The following is a 26490-nucleotide window of genomic DNA, read 5'->3' on the forward strand; positions in this document are numbered from 1 at the left end:
TTACCAAAAACATTCAATATATTCAATGAGTCAATATTTAGTGTTGACCCTTTTTCTTCATGAGCTCTGCAGTTTCTATGGCAAGCTTGTTGGCCAAATCCTGACCTCAATGGCATAAAAAATATAATAACAATTAAATATATAAAAAATAATAGATCAAAATAAAGATTTTGTTTTATTTAAGATGATTTAGTATGTTGATACTTTGGCTAAAATTCCAATATTTCTAAAGTATTTTCTATAATATTTTTATATAACTTTTTTTGTTATTATTATTTCATGCAGGGTGACTGCATCTATTGCTCATTTAACATCTGGAAGTTGTTTTTGTAACAGAGTGTATCACTGTGGGTGGATGGGGCACAGTGGTTCAGACCATTACAAAAACCCATAGGGCTGTGCAGATAATGTTTAATTACTATTCACCAGAAGCAACTTAAATATTTTAAAAAGAATGATATATAATATATAAATATTAGGAAGCCTGAAGGAAATTAACATTCAGCTCTCCATGATGCAGGTGTTTCCTGATGTGGCCTCATGTAATAATCACCAACTGGAAAGTACCTTAAAGTACACAGCAACTGTTCCCTGCACCCTCACTCTATGGTCCTGTTGCCAAAAATAGTCTTGTGTGTGTGTGTGTGTGTGTGTGTGTGTGTGTGTGTGTGTGTGTGTGTGTGTGTGTGTGTGTGTGTGTGTGTGTGTGTGTGTGTGTGTGTGTGTGTGTGTAAAGAAAAAAACCTAGATATCAAACTGGTGTAAGGGTGGCAAATACAAAAAAACACAAGCTTGACAGTTCTTTCAATTAGGGGTTATGAACCCTCCAAGACTATTTTTTTTCCACACAGTTTTGTTATAGTTAATTATATCAGTGTTTTAAATATGGTTTAATTGTTAAAAAAGCTTTATACACTTTATGGCTGCAAAGTGTGTGGTCACGTCAATCACTCCCATATGCGCATGTTGAACATTAAATACCATGGCCATTTATAAGGTTTTAGATACTGCTTTGCTGCTCTATCAGCCCCCAGACTTCAGTTTTGCTTGTCGCTGTGCCCCAAAGTTAAGGTTTGCTGAAATTTGATCTGTCTTTATCAATCCAAGTGATGATAATCCAAATGTAATGATGTGACCTTTTTAAAACATTTACATTTATGACATTGCCCAGTTGCTGTCCGTATTCACACCAGCTATCTGAAAAATTTGGCTACTAAAAATATAGTGTGACTTTGACTTCTCAGTAAAAGCTAATACTTGTTATTGAATAACTATTACTAGAGGACGTGTATGTCATGTAAAGAAAAGTGTAGTGAGCGTAACAGTCTTTTGAAACAAAACACAGAAATCTCTATTTACATCATACAACTGATCAGTCAAATGAGACATGATCAAGGACAGGACTGATCTGCTAACTTCAGTGAAGTAAAATTTTCTTTTTTTTTCATACACATCTTCATATTTATAGTTTATTGTTTAGTTTTTAGGTCATTTTAATTCTGTACTTTGTACAAATTTATTTATGAAACAATCTGGCTCATTGTTTCAGCTGTAATGATAAAGTAATAATCAGTAATCATTGGCTCAGTCAGCATAAGGGGGTTGTTTTTGTAACTGAGTGTGTCATTGTGATGACTGGAACCACAATGGTTTGTCCCATTACAAAAACCTTTTGCTGAAACTGAAGACCTCATTATTAAATGAAACGTGTTTTGGACTCTTATGATCAATACTTGGGAACTGCTTTTAATATTTCTTAAAGAAACATGTAGTTTGAATTCACATCTGATATTTTGTATAGGGGTTGAGGGTCAGGGCTCTGTGCAGACCACTTGAGTTTACCTTTTACCGAATTCCTTATCTGTGCTTTTACCCAAAAGAAAACAAAGTTTTTATATGAAGTAACTCAGGGTCGTCTGTAGTTTGTGTAGTTTGTAGTGGCTGCATACACAAACATATTGTATATTTTAATGTTGTTTTCATGTCTGGTTGCTGTCCATATATTTTTAGAATATTACGATTTGTCATTTTTTTTTTTTCATTTTGGCACAGAAAATGGTAGCAATATAGTAACGGGAAACAGCTATATTGTTTCCTGTAACAATAAGATGCATATTATTTTAATTTACAGTTGTGTGTAGTTTTGTTTTGGAAAAATAGCTATTTTGCTTAAAGATTATATTTATCACTTATTATTTTGTGAGTTATTTAGTTTAAGAAAACTTAGTTTTGTACAAACTAATTTATTAAATAATCTGGCTCATTTTCTTTAATGTAATTATAACTTGACCTAATCATTCCTGTGGTGAATAAATAAAAGGGGGATGGTTTTTGTAGCTGAGTGTATCAGTGTGCTATATATCTGGCTGGGGCCACAGTGGTTTATCCCATTACAAAAACCTGTAGCTTAATCGACCAAATGAGTATCAAATAAAGCAAGTGTGAACTCTTAAGCAGTTCTCAAACACAACACTTCTTACATTTCAAAGACAAACATGTTGTTTGAGTTTACATTTGATCATTTCCATGTTGAGCTGGTCAGGGGGTCAGTTGCTGCTGAAAGAACAAAGAGGCTTGAAGCAGGATACTAATAATAACTTGGGGGTTTGAGGTTTAGGGCTCTGTGCAAATCGTATTTAAAACTGATCTGACCATCACACAATTCCAGTTACAGTTTTACTGTTTACTGAATTCTATATCTGATTTTACCCAAAAAAAAACATAGATGTTCAACTTTACACTTTACTGACTGAGACTGTGGAGAAAGTAACTCAGGATTCATTGTGTAATATCCGATTGACATTCCATATTCATAATCTGGTGTCTCTCATTGCTGAAATAACTGTTTTATCAGCATAAAGCTGTGGTCATGCTACACTGTTCATTCTAGAAGAGTAAAATGACCAATTACTATTAAATTCTGCACTTAAGTTAAGCAACATAAGCTTTTAGACATAATGACAATCAGTGACCGAAAAAAAATGATTTACCATTTTAAAAACACTTTCTGAGTATGATCATGAGGCCCAAATCCTGACTGATAGATCTTTTTAGAATATTATGGAGGTCTTCTATAACAGTATACAGTAGCAGACAACTTTTATCAATGTGAGTAAATTCTTAAACTATTCTGTGGGTGTATTTTTATGTGCAGGTGTTTTGAAAGCTCTTGTTTTCTACAGCTTGATGTTTGATGATGGTTTCAACATGTGCATCTTCATATTTATACTTCATAGGCACAGACAATAGTAGTGATATAGTTGCCTGGAATCATAGAGCAATAAGAAAAATGCATATAATTTAAATATACATATGTATTTTGTTGTTGTTGTTCTGGAGCAAAAGAATGTATTTTTTCTTAGATATTGTATTTATTACTTTTGTATTATTTTGTATATTACTTATTTATTAGGTTAATATAATTCCGTGCAAATGAATTAATGAAATAATCTGTCTTTCTTTTGACTGTAATAACAGTAATAATTTTTGTTTTCACTAAATCATTGGCTCAGTCATCATAAGGGGGATGTTTTTGTAATTGAGTGTATCAATGTGTATATACTATAGCAGCTGGGGCCACAGTGGTTTATCTCATTACAAAAACCTTGTCATACGTCAGTGAAACTCAAGACCTAATAAATATTAAATGGAGTTTGTACTCTTTATTTTCAGTATTTGAGAACTGCTTATAATATTTCTTGAAGAAATGTAGCTTGAATTCACATCTGATATTTTATATAGGGGTTAAGGGGGCAAGGCTCTGTGCATCTTGATTTATACAGCTTTAAAATCATAAAAGTATTTTTAAAAAGATGTCCAGTTTGCAGTGGCTGCATACACAGATTGTATATTTTGTTGTCATATCTGGTTGCTGTCCGTATTTGAAACTGCAGTGATTTTTGTTCATGTGCATAGTTTTTTGAAAACTATAGTTTTTTTTTCAGTTTGACAAAGTTTTTAACATGTGTAACTCCATGTAAATTTCATATGTAAAAAAAAAAAAAAACAGTAGCAATATAGTTACTGAAACGCAGCAATAAAAATAAATGCATATAATTTGCAAAATACAGTTGATTGTTTTTGCTTTAGAGCAAAATTTTATTATTTTGTTTAAAGATTATATTTATTACATTTTAGTTTTTTTATTTTGTAAATTTAGTTAATGTAAAATAATCTGGCTCATTTCTGTTTACCTGTAATAATTATTTAACTTAATTATTTGTGGTGAATAAATCAGTGGCTCAGTCAGTATAAGGGAGTTGTTTTTGTAACTGAGTGTATCAGTGTGTATACAGCTCCGGCTACGGCCACAGTGGTTTTTCCCATTACAAAAACCTGTGGCTGAAATTGAAGACCAAATAGATATCAAATGAAGCAAGTTTGAACTCAGAATTTTTGTGTATGAGAACTGCTTCTTACATTTCAAATAGCAAAATGTAGTTTGAGTTTACATTTGATATAAACAAATATATATATATCAATAAGGTTTGTCCATGTTGAGCTGATCAGGGGGTCAGTTGCTGCAGAAAGAACAAAGAGGCCTAAATCAGGTTATTAATAATAACTTGAGGGTTTGAGGTTCAGGGCTCTTCGCAAACCATATTTAAAACTGATCTGACTATCACACAATTCCAGTAACAGTTGTATTGTTTACTGAATTCTATATCTGTGATTTTACCCATGAAAAAAACATATGTTCAACCAGTGTTGTGCTAGTTACTAAAAAATAGTAACTAGTTACAGTTACTCTTTACTTCATTCAAAAAGTAACTGAATATATCACAAGGATTTCTGAAATAAATAACAAAACAAGCTGAATAATATATTCACAATCAAAAACTAAAGTGGCTTCTGCATCATAAAAGCTGTTGTGTTGAGCTCTTAAACATGTTCCTTTCACAGCTTAAGTATGAAAACTATCAACAATGTAAAACAGAACACCGGGTTAGCTTCTAGCTTCGTCGAGGCATGGAGTTTCTGGAGGTGTTGCTATCGCAGTAGATACAACCTTCGAACCAGAAAGACACAGCTTACATTTGACTAAAAAGTTTTTGTATTTATACTCAACTAAAGTGAAATAATGAGCATATTTCCACTTTGAGAAACTCGTCTTGCTCTCGCCTCAGTTCGCCATTACTGCCGCACAGACCTGAATAAACAAAGACACGCCCACAGTGCGTCTTCTTTGTGTTTACAGTGGTTCATTCTCCAATCGTACAATGCGTCGCTGCTGTAAGCAGGTTAGACTGTAGTCTACACTTCAGCCCAAATTCATTCATTTAAAAAAGTAACGGGTAACGCATCATACGGTAACGGAGTTACTTTTGACAGTAACTAATACTGTAACGCGTTACTTTTTAAATAAATGCGTTACAGTATTAGTTACTGTCAAAAGTAACTTCGTTACAGTAAAGCGTTACTGCCCAACACTGTGTTCAACTTCACACTTTACTGACTGAGACTGTGGAGAAAGTAACTCAGGATTCATTGTGTAATGTCCGATTTACATTCCATATTCATAATCTGGTGTCTCTCATTGCTGAAATAACTGTTTTATCAGCATAAAGCTGTGGTCATGCTACACTGTTCATTCTAGAAGAATAAAATGACCAATTACTATCAAATTCTGCACTTAAGTTAAGCAACATAAGCTTTTAGACATAATGACAATCAGTGACCGCTAAAAAATGATTTACCATTTTAAAAACACTTTCTGAGTATGATCATGAGGCCCAAATCCTGACTGATAGATCTTTTAGAATATTATGGAGGTCTTCTATAACAGTATACAGTAGCAGACAACTTTATCAATGTGAGTAAATTCTTAAACTATTCTGTGGGTGTATTTTTATGTGCAGGTGTTTTGAAAGCTCTTGTTTTCTACAGCTTGATGTTTGATGATGGTTTCAACATGTGCATCTTCATATTTATACTTCATAGGCACAGACAATAGTAGTGATATAGTTGCCTGGAATCATAGAGCAATAAGAAAAATGCATATAATTCAAATATACATATGTATTTTTTGTTGTTGTTGTTCTGGAGCAAAAGAATGTAATTTTTCTTAGATATTGTATTTATTACTTTTGTATTATTTTGTATATTACTTATTTATTAGGTTAATTTAATTCTGTGCAAATTAATTTATGAAGTAATCTATCTCTTTCTTTTGACTGTAATAACAGTAATAATTTTTGTTTTCACTAAATCATTGGCTCAGTCATCATAAGGGGGATGTTTTTGTAATTGAGTGTATCAATGTGCTATATAGTGGCAGCTGGGGCCACAGTGGTTTATCTCATTACAAAAACCTTGTCATACGTCAGTGAAACTCAAGACCTAAAAAATATTAAATAAAGTTTGTACTCTTTATTTTCAGTATTGGAGAACTGATTATAATATTTCTTGAAGAAAAGTAGCTTGAATTCACATCTGATATTTTATATAGGGGTTAAGGGGACAGGGCTCTGTGCAGAACACTTAAGATCTGATCACCACATATGACTCCAATTACAGTTTTATTATTTACTGAATTCCATATCTGTGCTTTTACAGAAGAGAACAAAAAGATTTTTAACTTTATATTTGAAGACTTAGACTGTAGAGGAAGTAACTCAGGGTCCACTGTAATCTCCTTTTCACATTCTATATTTATAATATGCTATCACTCATTGCTGAAACAGCAGGTTTTCCTCAGCATAAAGCTGTGTGTCACACTATACTTTTCATTCCACTGATTTCCATTCAAAACAAAAGTTTAAACCCTTACTTTCGAATATGTATCAAAACAAGTAATCGATAGACATCACGTGGTGACCTCTACAGGAAATATAATATAATGAAACACTGATTGCACAGCATCTTGTTTTATACAGCTTTAAAATAATAGAAAAATTATATATAAAAATGTGTCCAGTTTGCAGTGGCTGCATACACAGATTGTGTATTTTAATGTTGTTGTCATGTCTGGTTGGTGTCCATATCTGAAACTGTGCGGTGGTTTTTGTTCATGTGCAAGACAGTCAGATTTTTTTTTTTACTTTTGTTTTTATGCTGTTTGACAAAGTTTTTAACATGTGTAACTCCATGTATACTTCATATGTAAAGAAACCAGTAGCAATATACTGAAACGGAGCAATAAGGAAATGCATATAATTTGCAAAATACAGTTGATTGTATTTTTGCTTTGGAGCAAACATTTTTTTTTATTTTGCTTAAAGATTATATTTATTACTTTTTAGTTTTTTATTTTGTAAATTTAGTTAATGTAAAATAATCTGGCTCATTCTCTTTACCTGTAATAATTATTTAACTTAATAATTATTTGTGGTGAATAAATCAGTGGCTCAGTCAGTATAAGGAAGTTGTTTTTGTAACTGAGTGTATCAGTGTGTAATGCATACGGCTCTGGCTACGCCCACAGTGGTTTTTCCCATTACAAAAACATGTAGCTGAAATTGAAGACCAAATAGATATCAAATGATGCAAGTTTCAACTCTGAACTGCTTCTTAAATTTCAAATAGCAAAATATAGTTTGAGTTTACATTTGATTTCTTAAAAAACAATATCAATAAGGTTTGTCCATGTTGAGCTGATCAGGGGGTCAGTTTCTGCAGAAACAACAAATAGGCTTGAATAACTTGAGGGTTTGAGGTTTAGGGCTTTGTGCAAACCATATTTGAAATTTATCTGACCATCACACAATTCCAGTTACAGTTTTACTGTTTACTGAATTCCATATCTGTGATTTTCCCAAGAAGAAACTTGGATGTTCAACTTTACACTTTACTGACTGAGACTGTGGAGAAAGTAACTCAGGATTCATTGTGTAATGTCCGATTGACATTCCATATTCATAATCTGGTGTCTCTCATTGCTGAAATAACTGTTTTATCAGCATAAAGCTGTGGTCATGCTACACTGTTCATTCTAAAAGAATAAAAGGATCAATTAGTATTAAATTCTGCACTTGAGTTAAGCAACATAAGCTTTTAGACATAATGACAATCAGTGACCGAAAAATAATGATTTACCATTTTAAAAACACTTTCTGAGTATGATCATGAGGCCCAAATCCTGACTGATAGATCTTTTAGAATATTATGGAGGTCTTCTATAACAGTATACAGTAGCAGACAACTTTATCAATGTGAGTAAATTCTTAAACTATTCTGTGGGTGTATTTTTATGTGCAGGTGTTTTGAAAGCTCTTGTTTTCTACAGCTTGATGTTTGATGATGGTTTCAACATGTGCATCTTCATATTTATACTTCATAGGCACAGACAATAGTAGTGATATAGTTGCCTGGAATCATAAAGCAATAAGAAAATGCATATAATTCAAATATACATATGTTTTCTTTGTTGTTGTTGTTCTGGAGCAAATGAATGTAATTTTTCTTAGATATTATATTTATTATTTTTGTATTATTTTGTATATTACTTAGTTATTATATCAATTTAAGTCAGTGCAAATTAATATATGAAGTAATGTCTCTTTTTTCTAATGTAATAACAGTAATAATTTTTGTTTTCAATAAATCATTGGCTCAGTCATCATAAGGGGGATGTTTTTGTAATTGAGTGTATCAATGTGTATATACGGGTAGCAGCTGGAGCCACAGTGGTTTATCTCATTACAAAAACCTTGTTATATGTCTGTTTACCTCAAGACCTAATAAATATTAAATGGAGTTTGTACTCTTTATTTGCAGTATTTAAGAACTGCTTATAATATTTCTTGAAGAAACGTAGCTTGAATTCACATCTGATATTTTATAATCATAAAATCAAAATCATAAAATTATTGTTTTAAAGTTGTCCAGTTTGCGGTGGCTGCATACACAGATTGTATATTTTAATGTTGTTGTCATGTCTGGTTGGTGTCCATATCTGGAACTGTGCAGTGATTTTTGTTCATGTGCAGGAGAGTCAGATCTTTTTGAAAACTTTTGTTTTTTTGCTGTTTGACAAAGTTTTTAACATGTGTAACTCCATATATACTTCATATATAAAGAAAATATTAGCAATATAGTTACTGAAACGCAGCAATAAAAAAAATGCATATACTTTTAAAATACAGTTGATTATATTTATTACTTTTTAGTTTTTTATTTTGTATATTTAGTTTAGGTAAAATAATTTATTAAATAATCTGGCTCATTCTCTCCACCTGTAATAATAATTTAACTTAATAATTATTTGGTGGTGAATAAATCGGTGGCTCAGTCAGTATAAGGGAGTTGTTTTTGTAACTGAGTGTAACAGTGTGTAACACATACGGCTACGGCCACAGTGTTTTTTTCCATTACAAAAACCTGTAGCTGAAACTGAAGACTAAATAGATATCCAATGAACCAAGTTTGAACTCTGAATTGTTGTGTATGAGAACTGCTTCTTACGTTTCAAATACCAACATGTAGTTTGAGTTTACATTTGATTTCTTGAAAAAATATACAGTGAGAAAAATAAGTATTTGAACACCCTGCTAGTTTGCAAGTTCTCCCACTTAGAAATCATGGAGGGGTCTGAAATTGTCATCGTAGGTGCATGTCCACTGTGAGAGACATAATCTAAAAAAGAAATTACAGAAATCACAATATATGATTTTTAAACTATTTATTTGTATGATACAGCTGCAAATAAGTATTTGAACACCTGTCTATCAGCTAGAATTCTGACCCTCAAAGACCTGTTAGTCTGCCTTTAAAATGTGCACCTCCACTACATTTATTATCCTAAATTAGATGCACCTGTTTGAGGTCGTTAGCTGCATAAAGACACCTGTCCACCCCATACAATCAGTAAGAATCCAACTACTAACATGGCCAAGACCAAAGAGCTGTCCAAAGACACTAGAGACAAAATTGTACCTCCACAAGGCTGGAAAGGGCTACGGGGAAATTGGCAAACAGCTTGGTAAAAAAAGGTCCACTGTTGGAGCAATCATTAGAAAATGGAAGAAGCTAAACATGACTGTCAATCTCTCTCGGACTGGGGCTCCATGCAAGATCTCACCTCGTGGGGTCTCAATGATCCTAAGGAAGGTGAGAAATCAGCCCAGGACTACACGGGAGGAGCTGGTCAATGACCTGAAAAGAGCTGGGACCACCGTTTCCAAGGTTACTGTTGGTAATACACTAAGACGTCATGGTTTTTGAAATCATGCATGGGAGGGAAGGTTCCCCTGCCTAAACCAGCACATGTCCAGGCACGTCTTAAGTTTGCCAATGACCATTTGGATGATCCAGAGGAGTCATGGGAGAAAGTCATTCGGTCAGATGAGAACAAAATAGAACTTTTGGGTCGTAATTCCACTAAACGTGTTTGGAGGAAGAAGCATGATGAGTACCATCCCAAGAACACCATCCCTACTGTGAAGCATGGGGGTGGTAGCATCATGCTTTGGGGGTGTTTTTCTGCACATGGGACAGGGCGACTGCACTGTATTAAGGAGAGGATGACCGGGGCCATGTATTGCGAGATTTTGGGGAACAACCTCCTTCCCTCAGTTAGAGCATTGAAGATGGGTCGAGGCTGGGTCTTCCAACATGACAATGACCCGAAGCACACAGCCAGGATAACCAAGGAGTGGCTCTGTAAGAAGCATATCAAGGTTCTGGCGTGGCCTAGCCAGTCTCCAGACCTAAACCCAATAGAGAATCTTTGGAGGGAGCTCAAACTCCGTGTTTCTCAGCGACAGGCCAGAAACCTGACTGATCTAGAGAAGATCTGTGTGGAGGAGTGGGCCAAAATCCCTCCTGCAGTGTGTGCAAACCTGGTGAAAAACTACAGGAAACGTTTGACCGCTGTAATTTCAAACAAAGGCTACTGTACCAAATATTAACATTGACTTTCTCAGGTGTTCAAATACTTATTTGCAGCTGTATCATACAAATAAATAGTTTAAAAATCATACATTGTGATTTCTGGATTTTTTTTTTTTTTGGTTTTTGTCTCTCACAGTGGACATGCACCTACGATGACAATTTCAGACACCACCATAATTTCTAAGTGGGAGAACTTGCAAAATAGCAGGGTGTTCAAATACTTATTTTCCTCACTGTATATAATATTAAGGTTTGTCCATGTTGAGTTCATCAGGGGGTCAGTTGCTGTAGAAACATCAAAGCGGCTTGAAGCAGGATACTAATAACTTGAGGGTTTGAGGTTTAGGGCTCTGTGCAAACCATATTTAAAACTGATCTGACCATCACACAATTCCAGTTACAGTTTTACTGTTTACTGAATTCCATATCTGTGATTTTACCCAAACTTGGATGTTCAACTTTACACTTTACTGACTGAGACTGTGGAGAAAGTAAGTTCTATATTCATAATCTGGTGTCTCTCACTGCTGAAATAACTGTTCTCGTCAGCATAAAGCTGTCGTTACATTACACTGTTCATTCCATTAATTTATATTCAACAAATCGGAATGTGGAAACTAGAAATAATGCTAAGTGCAACGCAATTTTGCTTGTTGCTGCACTGCAATGTTCATGTTTGATGAAATCTTACCTGCAAATTTATCAATGCAAGTGATCCATAGAAAATCAATACTTCATTTTGTGACTTCTTCAGAAAGTACAAGATGAGAACCATTTTCTACTCAATCTAGAAGAATAAAAGGAACAATTAGTAACAAACAAGCACTTAAGTTAAGCAACATAAGCTTTTAGACATAATGACAATAAGCGACCAATAAATATTATTTACCATTTTAAAAACTCTTACAGTATACAGTAGTAGACACCTTTATGAATTTGACTGAATTCTGAAACTATTCATGTGCAGGTCAGTCAGATTTTTTTAAAGCTCTTGTTTTATACAGCATGATGTTTGACATAGTTTCAACATGTGCATCTTCATATTTATGCTTCATATGCACAGAAAATAGTAGCAATATAGTTGCCTGGAATCATAGAGCAATAAGAAAATGCATATTATTTGAATATACTTTTTGTTGTTGTTTTGGAGCACTTTAGACATGATATTTATATATTTAAAAAATATAAAAAATAAGCATTGACATTCAGCATAAGGGGGTTGTTTTTGTTATTGAGTGTATCAGTGTGCTATATAGCAACTGGGACCACAGTGGTTTATCTCATTACAAAAACCTTGCTATATGTCGGCTAAAGCCTAAAAGACCTAATAAATATTAAATAAAACAAGTTTGAACCCTTATGTTCAGTATTTGAGATTTGCTTCTAATATTTCATTAAGAAACATGTAGTTTTAGTTCACACCTGATATCAACTTTTGTATTTAAAAACATCAATAAGGTTCGGCCATGTTGAATTAATCAGAGGATCACTGGCTACTGGGAAAACAAAGAGGTTGAAAGCAGGTTATTAATAATAAGATGAGGGGCAGGGCTCTGTGCAGACCATATTTAAGTTTGATATGACCACCATACATGATTCCAGTTAGTTTTTCTATTTATTGAATTGCATATCTGTGCTTTTTCCCCCCAAGAAAAAAAAACTTTTTGATTTTCCATTTTAGACTTAGAGACTTAGACTGTGGTCTCGGGAATCACTTTGTAATGTCCTTTTTACATTGTATATTTATAATCTGGTGTCTCACCTTGGTGAAATAACTGTGGTTTATCAGCATAAAGCTGGAAAAGTGGTCGCAATTCACTTTTCATTCCATTAATTACCATTCGATGCATGAGAATGGTGAAGACTCGAAAAATACTCAGGGCAACACAATTTTGCTTGTTTCCGCACTTCATTATTCAGAATTGCAAAATTATATCAATGCAAGTGATCAATAGAAAATCAAGAGGTTTGATGAACTCTTCAAAAACCTTGATTTCAGCAGCGTTACAGCATCTTGTTGTATACAGCAAAGCTTTCAAATAATAGAAATAGATAGAAAAACTGATTTCTGGTGGCTACGTGCATAAACAGATTGTATTGTATACTATAATGTTGAGTTGTTGTTCATATTTGTAATAGATATCTGAATACATGTTGATGAATAATGGTACCAAGAGGTAGTGAACTGGATGTAAAAAAAAAAAAATTACAGCGAGCTCAACAGAGAACCTTTTAAAACATCAAACTTTAGTGTACATAGAGAAGTCACCATTTATATCTTTCAGCTAATAATTATCAGTCAAATGAGACAAGGACAAGACTGTTCTTCTAACTTAACATTTTTTACTCTAGAAAAAAAAACTGGATTGATTTAGTATCAAACGCTGTGCTTAGATCAGGCAACAAAAGCATTTAGAGACAATAACAATCAGCAATCCGTATTGAATGATTTACCAGTTTAAAAACATGGTCTCACTACGGTCATGAGGCCTAAATCTTGTCTGATAGTTCTTTTAGAATATTATGGAGGTCTTCTTTAACAGTGTACTTGTCAACTCGTATTGTGGTCTTGAAATTCTGAAACTGTGCTGTGGATTCATGTTGCATTATATATTTATACTTCATAGGTACAGGAAATGGTAATAATGAAGCTACTTGAATCAAAGAGCAAAAAAATGTGTTATTTTTCTTAGAGATTTTTTTTTGTCAAAAATTTTGTATATTATTTAGTTATTAGGAAAAAAGTCATTTTGCACAAATTGATTTAATGTATAAATAATAACTTGCCTGTAATAATCAATCATTTTTCTAGTGACTACATTAGTGGCTCAGTCAGCATAAGTGGGGTTGTTTTTGTAACTGAGCATAACACTGTGTTAACTGGGGTGGGGTGGGCACAGTGTTTTATCCTATTACAAAAACCTTTTGCTGAAACTGAAGTCTTAATGAATTTCAAATGAAAAAAAGTTTAAACTCATGTTCAATATTTGAAAAATGGCGTCTAAAGAGACATGTAGTTTGAGTTTATATCTGAATTTTTTTATATTAGAACATTTGTCAGGGTTTGGCCACGTTGAACTGATCAGAGGGTTTTTGCATTATACAGTAATGTTGTATGTTTCCTATCTAGAATCTGGTAATAATATTTAAAAAAGGACAAATAACTTAAATTTTTATACATTTGTGACAATGAAAAAAAACCCAGAAAAGCACAAAAATAAATTAGTTATTTATCCCAGTCTTTTACAGGATTACTGGAAGCAAGGCATTAGTATTCCATCAAAAGGCCCAGCAGTCAATTCCAGGGTATAACACACACAAATTCACACATATGGATGATTTACCATCATTTATGTTTTCAGGAAGAAATCCATGCTGTAAGAGCCCTTTAAAGACAGTAACCCATTCTCAGGCTTGAACTCAAGACCCTGGTTAGTTATCATAAATTGCATTTGTATTTGAATGTGTACATTTCAACATCATGTGTAACATCACTGTATTTAATGTTTTGAAGTATAAAATGCATTTTTTGCTAAATTCATTATGCAGAACAATTCAAAAATAATTGGGCATCGGTTTATTTTATTTGTTTTTATTTTGCAGAATCTGCTTTCAAAAGTATTACGTGAACCTTATCTTAGATAAGACCTTCTGCCACTGTAGCCAGCCAAATTATTTGTAGGTTTTAATTTTTGAAGTTTGTAGCTTTACTGTACATAAACTCTTAATAAATACATGTCTGTCCTCACTTACTGTTAACATTGTATTTGATTAATATTTTACATGATAAACATATTGTTTTCAGTAGAAAAGTGCTTTAATGAAAGTAAAACTTTATGTAATTTAACTGAGGCATATTCATGTAATATTAAGGAGTGAACCAGAAACAGCGATGGTGCTGTCCATGTTGCAGGTGTTTCCTGATGTGCCACTTGCTCTGAACACCAACTAGAGCATAGTTTATAACATTGGAGGCCAAATGATCATTACTATATAATTTATTTATATCTGTGCTTTTTCCCCAAAGAAAAAAAATGATTTTCAATTTTAGACTTAGAGACGTAGACCGTGGACTCAGGAATCACTTTGTAATGTCCTTTTAACAATTTATATTTATAATCTGGTGTCTCACATTGGTGAAATAACCATGGTTTATCAGCATAAAGCTGGAAAAGTGGTCACAATACACTTTTCATTCACTTAATTACCATTCGATGCATGAGAATGGTGAAGACTCAAAAAAATCAGGGCAGAACAATTTTGCTTGTTTCTGCACTTCATTGTTCAGGATTGGTGAACATTTAGATGCAAAATAATATAAATGCAAGCACACTCGTACTCACTTCGCACACCCATGATTCAGTACCACACGCACTACATCACTTTGTTACCATAAATTGTTTACATGCCGTTTTTGCACATCTTCCTGGATTGCTGCTATTTGCTCTTTTGCACAATATTTTGTTTACATTTTTGCTACTGTTCACTTTATCTCGTTACAACAGGTTTACTGGCGGAGCTATTTTGTGTTCTGTGTGTTGTCTTTGCACTGTCTTGTGTTGTCTTTGCACTGTTTGCACCAGGTTGCACATATGCACTTTATGTGGCGAGGACACTTACTAGTCCTTGTTTCTGTGATTGTTGTTTTATGTAGCATCAGAGTTCCGGAGGACCGTTGTTTCATTTCACTGTGTACTGCGTCAGTTATATATGGTTGAAATGACAAAAGCTTCTTGACTTGACTTGACATGTTGATGAATAATGGTACCTGGAGGTAGTGTACTGGATGTAAAAAATAAAAAACACAGCGAGCTCAACACAGAACCTTTTAAAACATTAAACTTTAGTGTACAAGTCACCATTTATATCTCCCAGCTAATAATTATCACTCAAATGAGCCCTGAGCAAGGACAGGACTGTACTTCTAACTTAACATTTTTTACTCTAGAAAAAAAAACTGGATTGATTTAGTATCAAACGCTGTAATTAGATCAAGCAACAAAAGCATTTAGGGACAATAACAATCAGCAATCCGTATTGAATGATTTACCAGTTTAAAAACATGGTCTCACTACGGTCATGAGGCCTAAATCTTGTCTGATAGTTCTTTTAGAATATTATGGAGGTCTTCTTTAACAGTGTACTTGTCAACTCGTATTGTGGTCTTGAAATTCTGAAACTGTGCTGTGGATTCATGTTGCATTATATATTTATACTTCATAGGTACAGGAAATGGTAATAATGAAGCTACTTGAATCAAAGAGCAAAAAAATGCGTTATTTTATTGATTTAATGTATAAATCAAAATTTGCCATTTTTCTAGTGACTACATTAGTGGCTCAGTCAGCATAAGTGGGGTTGTTTTTGTAACTGAGCATAACACTGTGCTAACTGGGGGGGGTGGGCACAGTGTTTTATCCTATTACAAAAACCGTTTGCTGAAACTGAAGTCTTAATGAATTTTAAATGAAAAAAGTTTGAACTCTTATGTTCAAAATTTGAAAATGGCTTCTAAATTTCATAAAGAAACATGTAGTTTGTAGTTTATATCGGAAATGTTTTATATTAGAACAATTGTCAGGGTTTGGCCATGTTGAACTAATCAGAGGGTCTTTGCATTATACAGTAATGTTTTTTGTTTCTATTTGGAATCTGTTGATGGTATTAAAAGAAAGGACAAAAAAGTAACATTTTTATACATTTCAAATACATTTCTATAACAGAAAATGAAATATGCCAGGTAAGCACATAAATAAATTGGTCATTCATTCATTCATGCATGATTTATCCCAGTTTTTTACAGGATTACAGGAAGCAAGGCATTAGTATTCCATTAAAAGCCCCAGCAGTTCAATCCAGGGTATAACACACACAAATTCACACTTATGGATGATTTACCAAGATAATTATTTTCAGGAAGAAATCCATGCTGTAAGAGCCTTCCTTCAAAGTTCTACACAGACAGTAACCCATTCTCAGGCTTGAACTCAAGACCCTGGTTATATTATTAATTGCCTTTGTATTTGAATGTGTATATTTCAACATCAATCAATCAATCAATCATTTAATCAATCAATCAAGCTTTATTTGTATAGCGCCTTACAGCAACCAAAAGAAGCACAAGGCACTTTCCAGTAAAAACAACACAATCAATAAAAATATAAGAAATATAAAAATATAAGAACACAAAATACAAGTAAAATAGCAGTGAAGCAGGGCTACGTGTTAAAAGCTTGTATGAATAAAAAAAGTTTTCAACTGTGATTTAAAAACACTCAGCACAGTGATGGATCGGATGTGAGCTGGGAGTGCATTCCACAGCTTTGGTCCCTGGAAGGAGAATGACCAACCACTAAACTTTTTATATCGGAATTTAGGAATAACCAGAGAGGTAAGTCCAGAGGAACAGAGAGTTCTGGCTGGTTGGTAAACTGTTATTAATTCGGTGAGGTAGGCCGGGGCAAGACCATTGATGGCCTTGAAAACGAACAACAAAACCTTATACTCCCCCCTATACCGCACCGGAAGCCAGTGGAGCGAGCGGAGGACCGGGGTGATGTGTGATCGTTTTGAGGTATTGGTGAGAAGACGTGCTGCCACGTTTTGCACCATTTGGAGCCGACTGAGAAGAGAATGATTGAGTCCAATGTAGAGAGCGTTGCAGTAGTCAATCCTCGAGCTGATGAAGGCATGTACAGCTTTTTAGAGGTCAGCTTGGGACAGAAATGGTTTTACCTTGCTGAGGAGTCTTAGCTGGTAAAAGCTCGCCTTCACTACTGCACTGATCTGTTTCTCGAATAACATACTTTGGTCAAAAATAACACCCAGGTTGCGCACGGTAGGCGCAAACTGAGGTGTTAGAGGACCAAAACTCAGAGAACTGCTTGGTGAGTCCGGGCTTAACAGGATATATTCAGTTTTTGCTTCGTTCAGATGAAGGAAGTTCTGAGAAAGCCATTGTTTAACATCCTGAAGGCAGTTATGAAGAGGGTCCAATGCAGAATTATCACTCAGAATCACAGGAAGATAAATCTGGAGGTCGTCAGCATAGAAATTAAATTGAACTTCGTGTTTGGAAATGAGTTGACCAAGTGGCAGCATATAGAGGGAAAACAGAATGGGAGCAAGAATAGATCCCTGAGGCACACCAGATGACAGAGGAGCAACCGATGAAGAATGATCATTTAGCACAACTGAGAAAGTTCTGTTAGTGAGGTATGATGAAAACCAACTAAGCACCGCACCCTGCAGACCACCAACATGCTGAAGATGAGAGATGAGGATGGCATGATCCACAGTGTCAAATGCAGCGGTCAGGTCCAGTAACACCAGAACCACAGAGCTTTTTCCATCCAGGGCTCCAAGAATGTCATTGTGGACCCTCAATAAGGCTGATTCAGTGCTATGTCTTGACCTAAAGCCAGACTGAAATGTATCACCAATGTCGTGCAGTTGAAGGTGAGACTGAAGCTGGGTGAGAACAAGCTTCTCCATTAACTTCGACAGAAATGACAGGTTAGATATAGGGCGGAGGGATCAAGATTGGGTTTCTTGAGTTGCGGTCTAACAACAGCATGTTTTAGAGCAGCGGGAACAGTACCCATGCTAAAACAGCTGTTTATGAAGAAGACAAGGATGGGACCTATGATGTCAACAGCCTCCTTCAAAATCCTGGCAGGAACAGTGTCTAGAGGGCAGGTGGTTGGCTTCAACTCATGAACAGCTTTTTTGAGGTCCACCAAAGTAACTGCATCAAAGTTCTCTAGCACACAATGCGCTACATGAGTAGAGATGGCAGCAGCAGGGATTTGTGTAATAGTTTGCCTAACAGACAAAACCTTGTCCAAAAAATGTTGCTTGAAAGCATTGCATGTGTTTGCAGAAACGTCATTCAAGGCAACAGACACTGGATTTATGACAGAAATGATAAGGCTGAATAAAATTCCAGGGCGGTGGCTATTGCTGTTGATGAGAGCAGAGAGGTACTGTCCTTTAGCTTCCTTAAATGCACTCTGATAGGTGGCAAGACTGTCTCTAAACAACTCAAGTGACACCTGCAGCCTATCCTTCTTCCATTTTCGCTCAGCCTGCCTACACCGGCGTCTGAGGGCCCGAGTTGTATCATTGAGCCAGGGGTCCGCAGGAACATTGGTGGACTTTACCTTATAGGGTGCGACAGAGTCCATAATCTGGGAGCAGGTGGTATGGAAGGAGGCGAGGAAACGGTCCGGACAAAGAGGCGATGCCAGTTCAGTAGTAGAGGCGAGATCAGAAACAGAGAAGGCAGCAATAAAATCCTCGACTGTAGATGAGATAATAATGCGACGGCGATGAGGGGCAGTAGACGTTTTTGAAGGTGAAACAGCACAAATGTCAAATCGTATAAGAGAATGGTCAGAGATGGGAAAATCCATGACCTCGCAAGTTGACACAATCACTCCACGAGAAATAATAAGGTCAAGAGTGTGACCTAACCTATGGGTGGGACAGGAGATGGCCTGAGCTAGATCTAATGAGTAATTGTGTAACATCACTGTATTTCAATAATGTTATAAAGTATAAAATGCATTTTTGCTAAATTTATTATGCAGAACACTTCAAAAATAATTAGGCATCGGTTTATTTTATTTGTTTTTATTTTGCAGAATCTGCTTTCAAAAGTATTACGTGAACATTATCTTAGATAAGACCTTCTGCCACTGTAGCCAGCCAAATTATTTGTAGGTTTTATTTTTTTAAGTTTGTAGCTTTACTGTACATAAACTCTTAATAAATACATGTCTGTCCTCACTTACTGTTAACATTGTATTTTATTAATATTTTACATAATAAACAAATATTGTTTTTAGTAGAAATGTGCTTTAATGAAAGTAAAATTTGAAGTAATTTAACTGAGACATATTCATGTAATATTAAGGAGTGAACCGGAAACAGCGATAGTGCTGTCCATGTTGCAGGTGTTTCCTGATGTGCCACTTGCTCTGAACACCAACTAGAGCATAGTTTATAACATTGTAGGCCAAATCATCATTACACTTACTATAAACCATGCATACATTCCTTTGCTGGGATGAGTCACAAACAAATACTATCTGTAAGAATTACTATCATTTATTTAATGATCAAGATGCTACGAATAATTATTTTATTCAAAGTTAGGGAAAATAATTACATCAGCTATGATCAAAGAATGTAAAAACTGTACTATGGAACTGTACCATTCAAACAAGGCCTGGGTATTGTTAAAGATAAAGCCTACAATAATGGAAAAACAACACATAAAAAATATGATAGATTTTACAGCTTTGGTTTAATATATACTGTATATTTATCAGCCATAACTTAAAATCGCATCAAAATTGCATCATATCCCTCAAGGTTTGTAAGTTACATCATAGGATCTCCATGGATCTGACTATTTTATCCAGCACATCCCATAGATGCAATGTTTAAATTAAGATCTGATGATTTTAAAGGCCAATTGAACAAATCCTCAGAATATGCTAGAAGAGTTTTGCAGGGTCACAGGGTGCATAATACTGTTTAAAACAATTAATGCCATTTGGAAATTCTATTGCAATGAAGGGGTTTACTTGATCTGCAACACTGAATAATCAAGTTAAGAAGGTTTTATTGTCATTTCTACCATATATAGCTGACAGTGAAATGAGACAACATTCTTCCAGAACCCTGGTGCTACATAAAACATCATAGAGCTACAACACACAACATAAAGTGTGCAACCGAGTGCAAACAGTGCAGACAAAAGACAATGTGGGACAGATACACAAAACACAAAATAGCACCGACCAGTACACTTATTGTATACTCTGATTATACAGTAGTGTGCATAAACACAACGCAATGCAAAAACAGCATGTGAACAGTACACCCACCAGGTCATGTCATCGGCGAACATGTTGATGTGGTCGAGCTGTGCATTGCTACACAGTAGTGAGTCAGCAGAGTGAACAGCATTGGGCTGAGCACACAGCCCTGAGTGGCCCCAGTGCTCCGTGTGGTGGTGCTGGAGATGCTGTTCCCGATGTTCCCAGTCAGAAAGTCTAGTATCCAGTTGCAGAGGGGGTTGTTCAGGCACAGTAGGCTCAGCTTCTCGAACAGGTGCTGAGGGATGATTGTTACCCTTCTCAAATTTTCTACAGCTAAGAAACAGAAACAAACCCAACTGTCCATATGATTTAGAAGAAAATGGGATTGCCAGATGCTGAACTAAAGTCTATGAACAGCATTTGTCATATGAGTCCTAATGTTCCAGACGACTGGAAGGGGTAGATGGAGTGGAGTGAAGACTGCATCATCTGTGGAGCAGTTAGGGTTGTATGCAAAATGCAGTGGGTTGCCTGGTTAAAATCAATAAATCTAACTGGGTGTTTGTTTTGCAGGTCGCTTATTGTTCCACAGAGTACACAGAGCCGAACGGCTTGTTAGCATTAACGCTAGATGCAGTGTTTCCATAACTAAGTTGAATTCTCAGGGTAAATAAAATGGTCTGCATCTTACAGTCACAAACTCCTCCAGTTATCTCTGTTTGCTCAGCTTCGTGAAAACAAAGATGCAAAAGTCTCTAAACTCATGTCATGTCGCTTTTTTGAGTCAGATGTAGTCCATTTTATTGTCAAAGGAGCAGACATTTAAAACTAGGATGGATGGAAGGGCAAGCCAACTAGGGATTGTTTTAATCTAACACAGACTTCCACTCACTTGCCGTTCTCGAGCACTGCTTTTTTCTCTGGCTATCAGCATTAGGTGACAACGGTAAGGAGGATGGTTTCTTAAAGCAAGCCTAGGTCACGTAGCTTTGCCATATTCTTTTTGTAAATCAGAAGTGTCTGGCAATTGTACCCATAAACTTCAGTTGCTTCAATATTCATATGCTGTGCAAAACTGGTTACAACATAAAGATCAAATTTTGGAACTGGAGAAGCCGCCATCTTGGATCATTATATTCATGAGCTTTTGTCACGCTTACATCCTGGATCATTATATTTACTTTAGCCCATTGTAATGTTCTAGTAGATTGTTCGATATCCACTGTAAAACTGTGTGTTTTGGGTAACTATATTATACTCATGCTAGCTAAGGATTGTAAACAATTCAATTGCTTTTCTATTTGTAATGAGCACTTGGATAACAGCAATTTGCTTGGCAGGCAAAGTTGTTATGTAAATTAGAGTTTAGAATGCAAGTACGGTCACATTACTTTCATTACTTTCAGCCAACAATTTAAACACAACAAAACTACTCCTTTATTATATCCAAAGTAGTTACTTGGACCTCTGCGAGAACTAGTAGAACTCCCACAAAACAAGGGGAGAGATGTTCCCCAATAGTATGGTAGGTAGCATAATTTGCCAGCTGCATGGTGATTGTCCTGTTAAATCACAAAAAAATATATGGGAAGAATATGGGAGTGACCTGCATCTAGACAAGCTCTAGACATCTATAACAGAGCAGAGTCTTGAGGTATGTCTTCCTCGTACCCCAAGATAGAATCAATCAAGCAATGGTTTCAATGGTTTCATTAGTCCTATCTTGGGATATGAGGAAGACATACCTCAAGACTCTGCTCTGTTATAGCACCTACTGTAGGTTGTAGAATGAACTTTCATAATAACTAAAGACTTACCTTCTAGTAATGAAATGAGGACTTTTACTATATCATCTCAATTTGATTTTCAAACTATATTCCTTCTTAACAACGTTTTAAGAGTGATGGTATTCTTAGTCTGAACTAATAAACTAATTCTACAATGTCATTTTTATAGATTTAAAATCACTTTTTTTGTCACGCTGGAAAAGATCAAAAGTCTGAGAAATGCAATACATTTTCTTCCCATCTTCACATTTTTTTCGTTTGGGTTCTCCATTTTTTTCACGCTGTCAAAAATGGTTAATTTGAATACAAATAATAATAATATTAATAATAATAATGTATCTTTTTATATTTATTAATAGAAGAGTATTCAATTAATTTATCAGCTAATTTAATGAAACTTATTTCATAGAATAAATAACAGAAACAATCTGTGTGTACTAAAACACGTTATAATGTTGGAAGGAAAAACTATTGCATTTTAGGCTTGCAAGCACAGATATTGGTTTTTGCTTTGATGCTCTGAAGTATTAACCAATGTGATTGGTACTTCAACTACTGGGGAAAAGGAACCCAAGTGACTGTAACATCAGGTATGTGTTGTTTAATTTTACTGTTTGTATATATATATTTTTTTTAACAAATATCAGTTAGAAATAATAAACCACATTAATTGTAAGAAATGGAAAGGCTTTCTAAGTAGTCCAAAAATTTGAGAAAAAAGAGTAGGGGGTAAAAGAGTATATGGGGTAATTTTGTATGGGAAATCAGCCAATTAATTCATTGTGATGTCTACTTTGACTACTGGGGAAAAGGAACCCAAGTGACTGTAACATCAGGTGAGAGATTTAATTTTACTGTTTGTATTTTTTATTTTTAACATATCAGTGAGAAATATGAACCCACATTAACTCTAAGAAATGGAAAGGCTTTCTAAGTAGTCCAAAAATTCAAGAAAAAAGAGTAGCGTCTCTGGTGGGGTCGTATGGGGTAATTTTGTATGGGAAATCAGCCAATTAATTCATTGTGATGAATTCTTTGACTACTGGGGAAAAGGAACCCAAGTGACTGTGACATCAGGTATGAGTTTTTAATTTTACTGTTTGTATTTGTAATTTTTAAACAAATATTAGTACAAAAATATTAAACCACATTGTAAGAAAAAGAAAGGCTATCTAAGTAGTCCAAATATTCAAGAAAAAAACAGTAGTCTTTCTAGGGGGGTCGGATAGGGTGATTTTGTATGGGAAATCAGGCAATTAATTCAATGTGACGGCTACTTTGACTACTGGGGAAAAGGAACCCAAGTGACTGTAACATCAGGTATGTTTTTAATTTTACTGTTTGTATTTTTAAATTTTTAAACAAATATCAGTGAGTAATATTAGACCACTTAAACTGTAAAAAAAATGGAAAGGCTTTCGAAGTAGTCCAAAAAGTCGAGAAAAAAGAGTAGCGTCTCTGGAGGGGGTCGTATGGGGTAATTTTGTATGGGAAATCAGCCAATTAATTCACTGTGACTACTACTTTGACTACTGGGGAAAAGGAACCCAAGTGACTGTAACTTCAGGTAAGAAACATTATATTCAACCTGTTTATTATAACGTAAAAAATGACAGAATTTTTGGGGAAATATCCGGGTACTTAATGCGCTTTTGGGTGTGATATTGTACGGGTAATGAAGTAAAGTTTAGCATTGTGACAGTGCTTTTGACTACTGGGGAAAGGGAACGACTGTGACTGTAACTTCAGGTAAGAAATTCAAACCTCTTCAGTTTACCGTCCAATTATAAATAAATAATCGAATCCGTCAATTTGATCAGGAGAAAAAAATATTTGCTTTATTTTACTATTTTTTTGTACAATTGTTATTGGGATCAACCAACAAATTTTTTTATGAAAATGATTCGGTGGTTCTTTAACATTGAGAAACTTTTCGGATGTGAATTTCGTGGAAGACTTTTGAAGGTTATCAAAAATAGAGATGTAGATCGGACAGTCAGGTGTTTTTTGAACGATGCAGAGTAAATTTGAGTCACTGTGACTACGGTTTTGACTACTGGGGAAAAGGAACGACGGTCACAGTGACATCTGGTAAGAGACGCTTAAGATCTTATTCATGCCGTCAAACGAACAAAATGTTTTTATTTTTTTTAATTGCAAAAGTAAAAAAAAATCGGATCATAGATTGGTCTTAATGCGTGGGCTTTGAGGGGCTCTGTTTCACTGAAAGGCTCGGAAAATTACAAGTTCATAGAAATTTGATCAGAAATGTGCTCAAAATTGATAATTAAATGAACATGATGATAATCCGACACAGGATTGTGTGTAGATTTTTTTTTTTCTAATATTAGTAATATTAGTAATATTAGTGATGTAGATTTGAGTTGAGTGTACTGGTTTCCTGTAAGACTGAACACTGTGTTACTGGGCTTTTGATTACTGGGGAAAAGGCACAAGTGTCACTGTAACAAGCGGTAAGTAATTCAGCGCTTTTTTACTTTATTTATATTTTTTGAAAGCGATTAATTAAGCTGTAATTAAGCGGTTTAAAACATGGAGAAAATGCACTTGTTTAAAACTATTTAAAAAAATGCTAAATAGTGTCTGTTATTAAATGTCCGATTTTAAAGGCAGTAAATTATTAGTACTTCGCTTTTTTTTTTGCTTTAGACATGAGTGGACGTGAAAACTAGGGGGAAATTCGTTTTATTCTCGTACAAACTGTTCGAAATGATGTCTTTTTGTTTTAGTTGTTTTGCTGAATACGAGTCAGTTTGGGTCAAAACCTGAATCTCGGAAAAAAAAATTAAAATAAAAAAAACTATAGATTTAGTGATGGTTTAAAGAAACGCCTAATAAAAACTATATCTGGTTAAAAACTTGATTGAAAACCTATATTTATTATGTACTAGATAAAGTAATACTTATTATTATTTATTATTGTTATAAATACTACTACTGTTACTACTAGTAATAACGTATTATTATTATTATTATTATTATTATTATTATTATTATAAAAAATAATGTGGTTTTGCGAGTACATGCTCGGTATCAGTTGATTCCAGTATTTTAATGATCTAGAATAAAAAAATAAAAAAAAACAGATTCCGACTCAATATAGTGTGAGTTCGTATTGTGTTTAATTAATATTATTAATAAAAAATAATTATAATAATAATAATTTTAAATGAAGAATAATTCGCAAAACATTTACAAATTAAAAGAAAAAAAAAATATTTTTATTGTCTTACGTTTTTAAAATTTGTAACATGTCGTTTTTTTTTTTTTGTTTTTTTTTTTTACGAGAACGATTTGAAATGGGCGGGAATTAAAATGGGTTGCGACAAATAAATGTCCTGCGTCCGACTTATTTCTCGAGATGTAAACCCGATTATCGGCAGCCCAGTCTCACGGCATTTCGTGTTATAGTCACGAAATGTAACCTATTGATTCGTCTTCATAGACACGAATTTCCATCTTGATTTCATGTCACTAAGGACGACTTTCTATGTAATGTATTTCGATAAGAAATATTTTTGTGCCTCCGCCAAAGTTTTCTTTCTGCCACCGGATACCAAAGACGCGGTAACGTTTTTTTTCTCGTTTGTTATTATTTTTTTATTATTATTCAACATTTAAGCAGGAGATTTCATTCTTAGTTTTTATTGATTTATATTCGGTAATCTACTCGGTCTTATAAACCCATCGTCAGCGGTTCCTTCCTGTCAAAATACAGTAAATATATTCTCCCGGTTTATTAATTTTAAATTAAGGTTAAATTGATTTCTGCCTTATTGTCTGAAAAAAAATGGGGGGAAGATATTAATTTTGACATTTCTGTCAGCATTACTGAGGCAGTCGTGCTGAGTGACACAAAAAATTAGGGAAATTCGTGTCCATGAACACGAATCAATAGATTAAAATTCGTGACCATCATAAAATGCCGTGAGACTGTGTTGGTGTAGAATGAGATGATGATGATGAGATGATGATGATGATCTTGTTTGCATCTTAGTTGATGTCGGAACTGGTGGGTGGAT

The 26490-nt window shown here is 34.6% G+C and overlaps 1 protein-coding gene and 1 long non-coding RNA gene across 51 annotated transcripts in view; one reads left to right on the forward strand and one right to left on the reverse strand.

Moving 5' to 3' along the window:
• The window catches only part of LOC310740057, a 76269-nt gene extending 52502 nt beyond the window's left edge, over positions 1 to 23767 (reverse strand). The window contains exon 1 of one of the 2 annotated variants that reach the window (XR_014537550.1): positions 23719 to 23767. This is a non-coding gene — a long non-coding RNA (uncharacterized lncRNA). Of the gene's footprint in view, positions 1 to 23240; positions 23284 to 23718 lie in introns of those variants that run through there. The other variant, XR_014537551.1, reaches the window with a different exon arrangement.
• The window catches only part of LOC310740035 (uncharacterized protein), a 208258-nt gene that overhangs the window by 166579 nt on the left and 15189 nt on the right, over positions 1 to 26490 (forward strand). For 9 of the 49 annotated variants that reach the window (XM_083566389.1, XM_083566392.1, XM_083566388.1 and 6 more), the window contains one exon: positions 24150 to 24196. In XM_083566389.1, coding sequence (XP_083422515.1) covers positions 24150 to 24196 — 47 coding nt within the window. Of the gene's footprint in view, positions 1 to 7389; positions 7417 to 22972; positions 23038 to 23215; positions 23284 to 23479; positions 23525 to 23699; positions 23768 to 23946; positions 24015 to 24133; positions 24197 to 24469; positions 24539 to 24863; positions 24922 to 25746; positions 26036 to 26490 lie in introns of those variants that run through there. The other 40 variants (XM_083566369.1, XM_083566378.1, XM_083566377.1 and 37 more) reach the window with 12 other exon arrangements.

This window comes from Silurus aristotelis (assembly GCF_946808225.1).
Source record: "Silurus aristotelis genome assembly, chromosome: 17".
In the NCBI taxonomy this organism is placed as follows: domain Eukaryota; kingdom Metazoa; phylum Chordata; class Actinopteri; order Siluriformes; family Siluridae; genus Silurus; species Silurus aristotelis.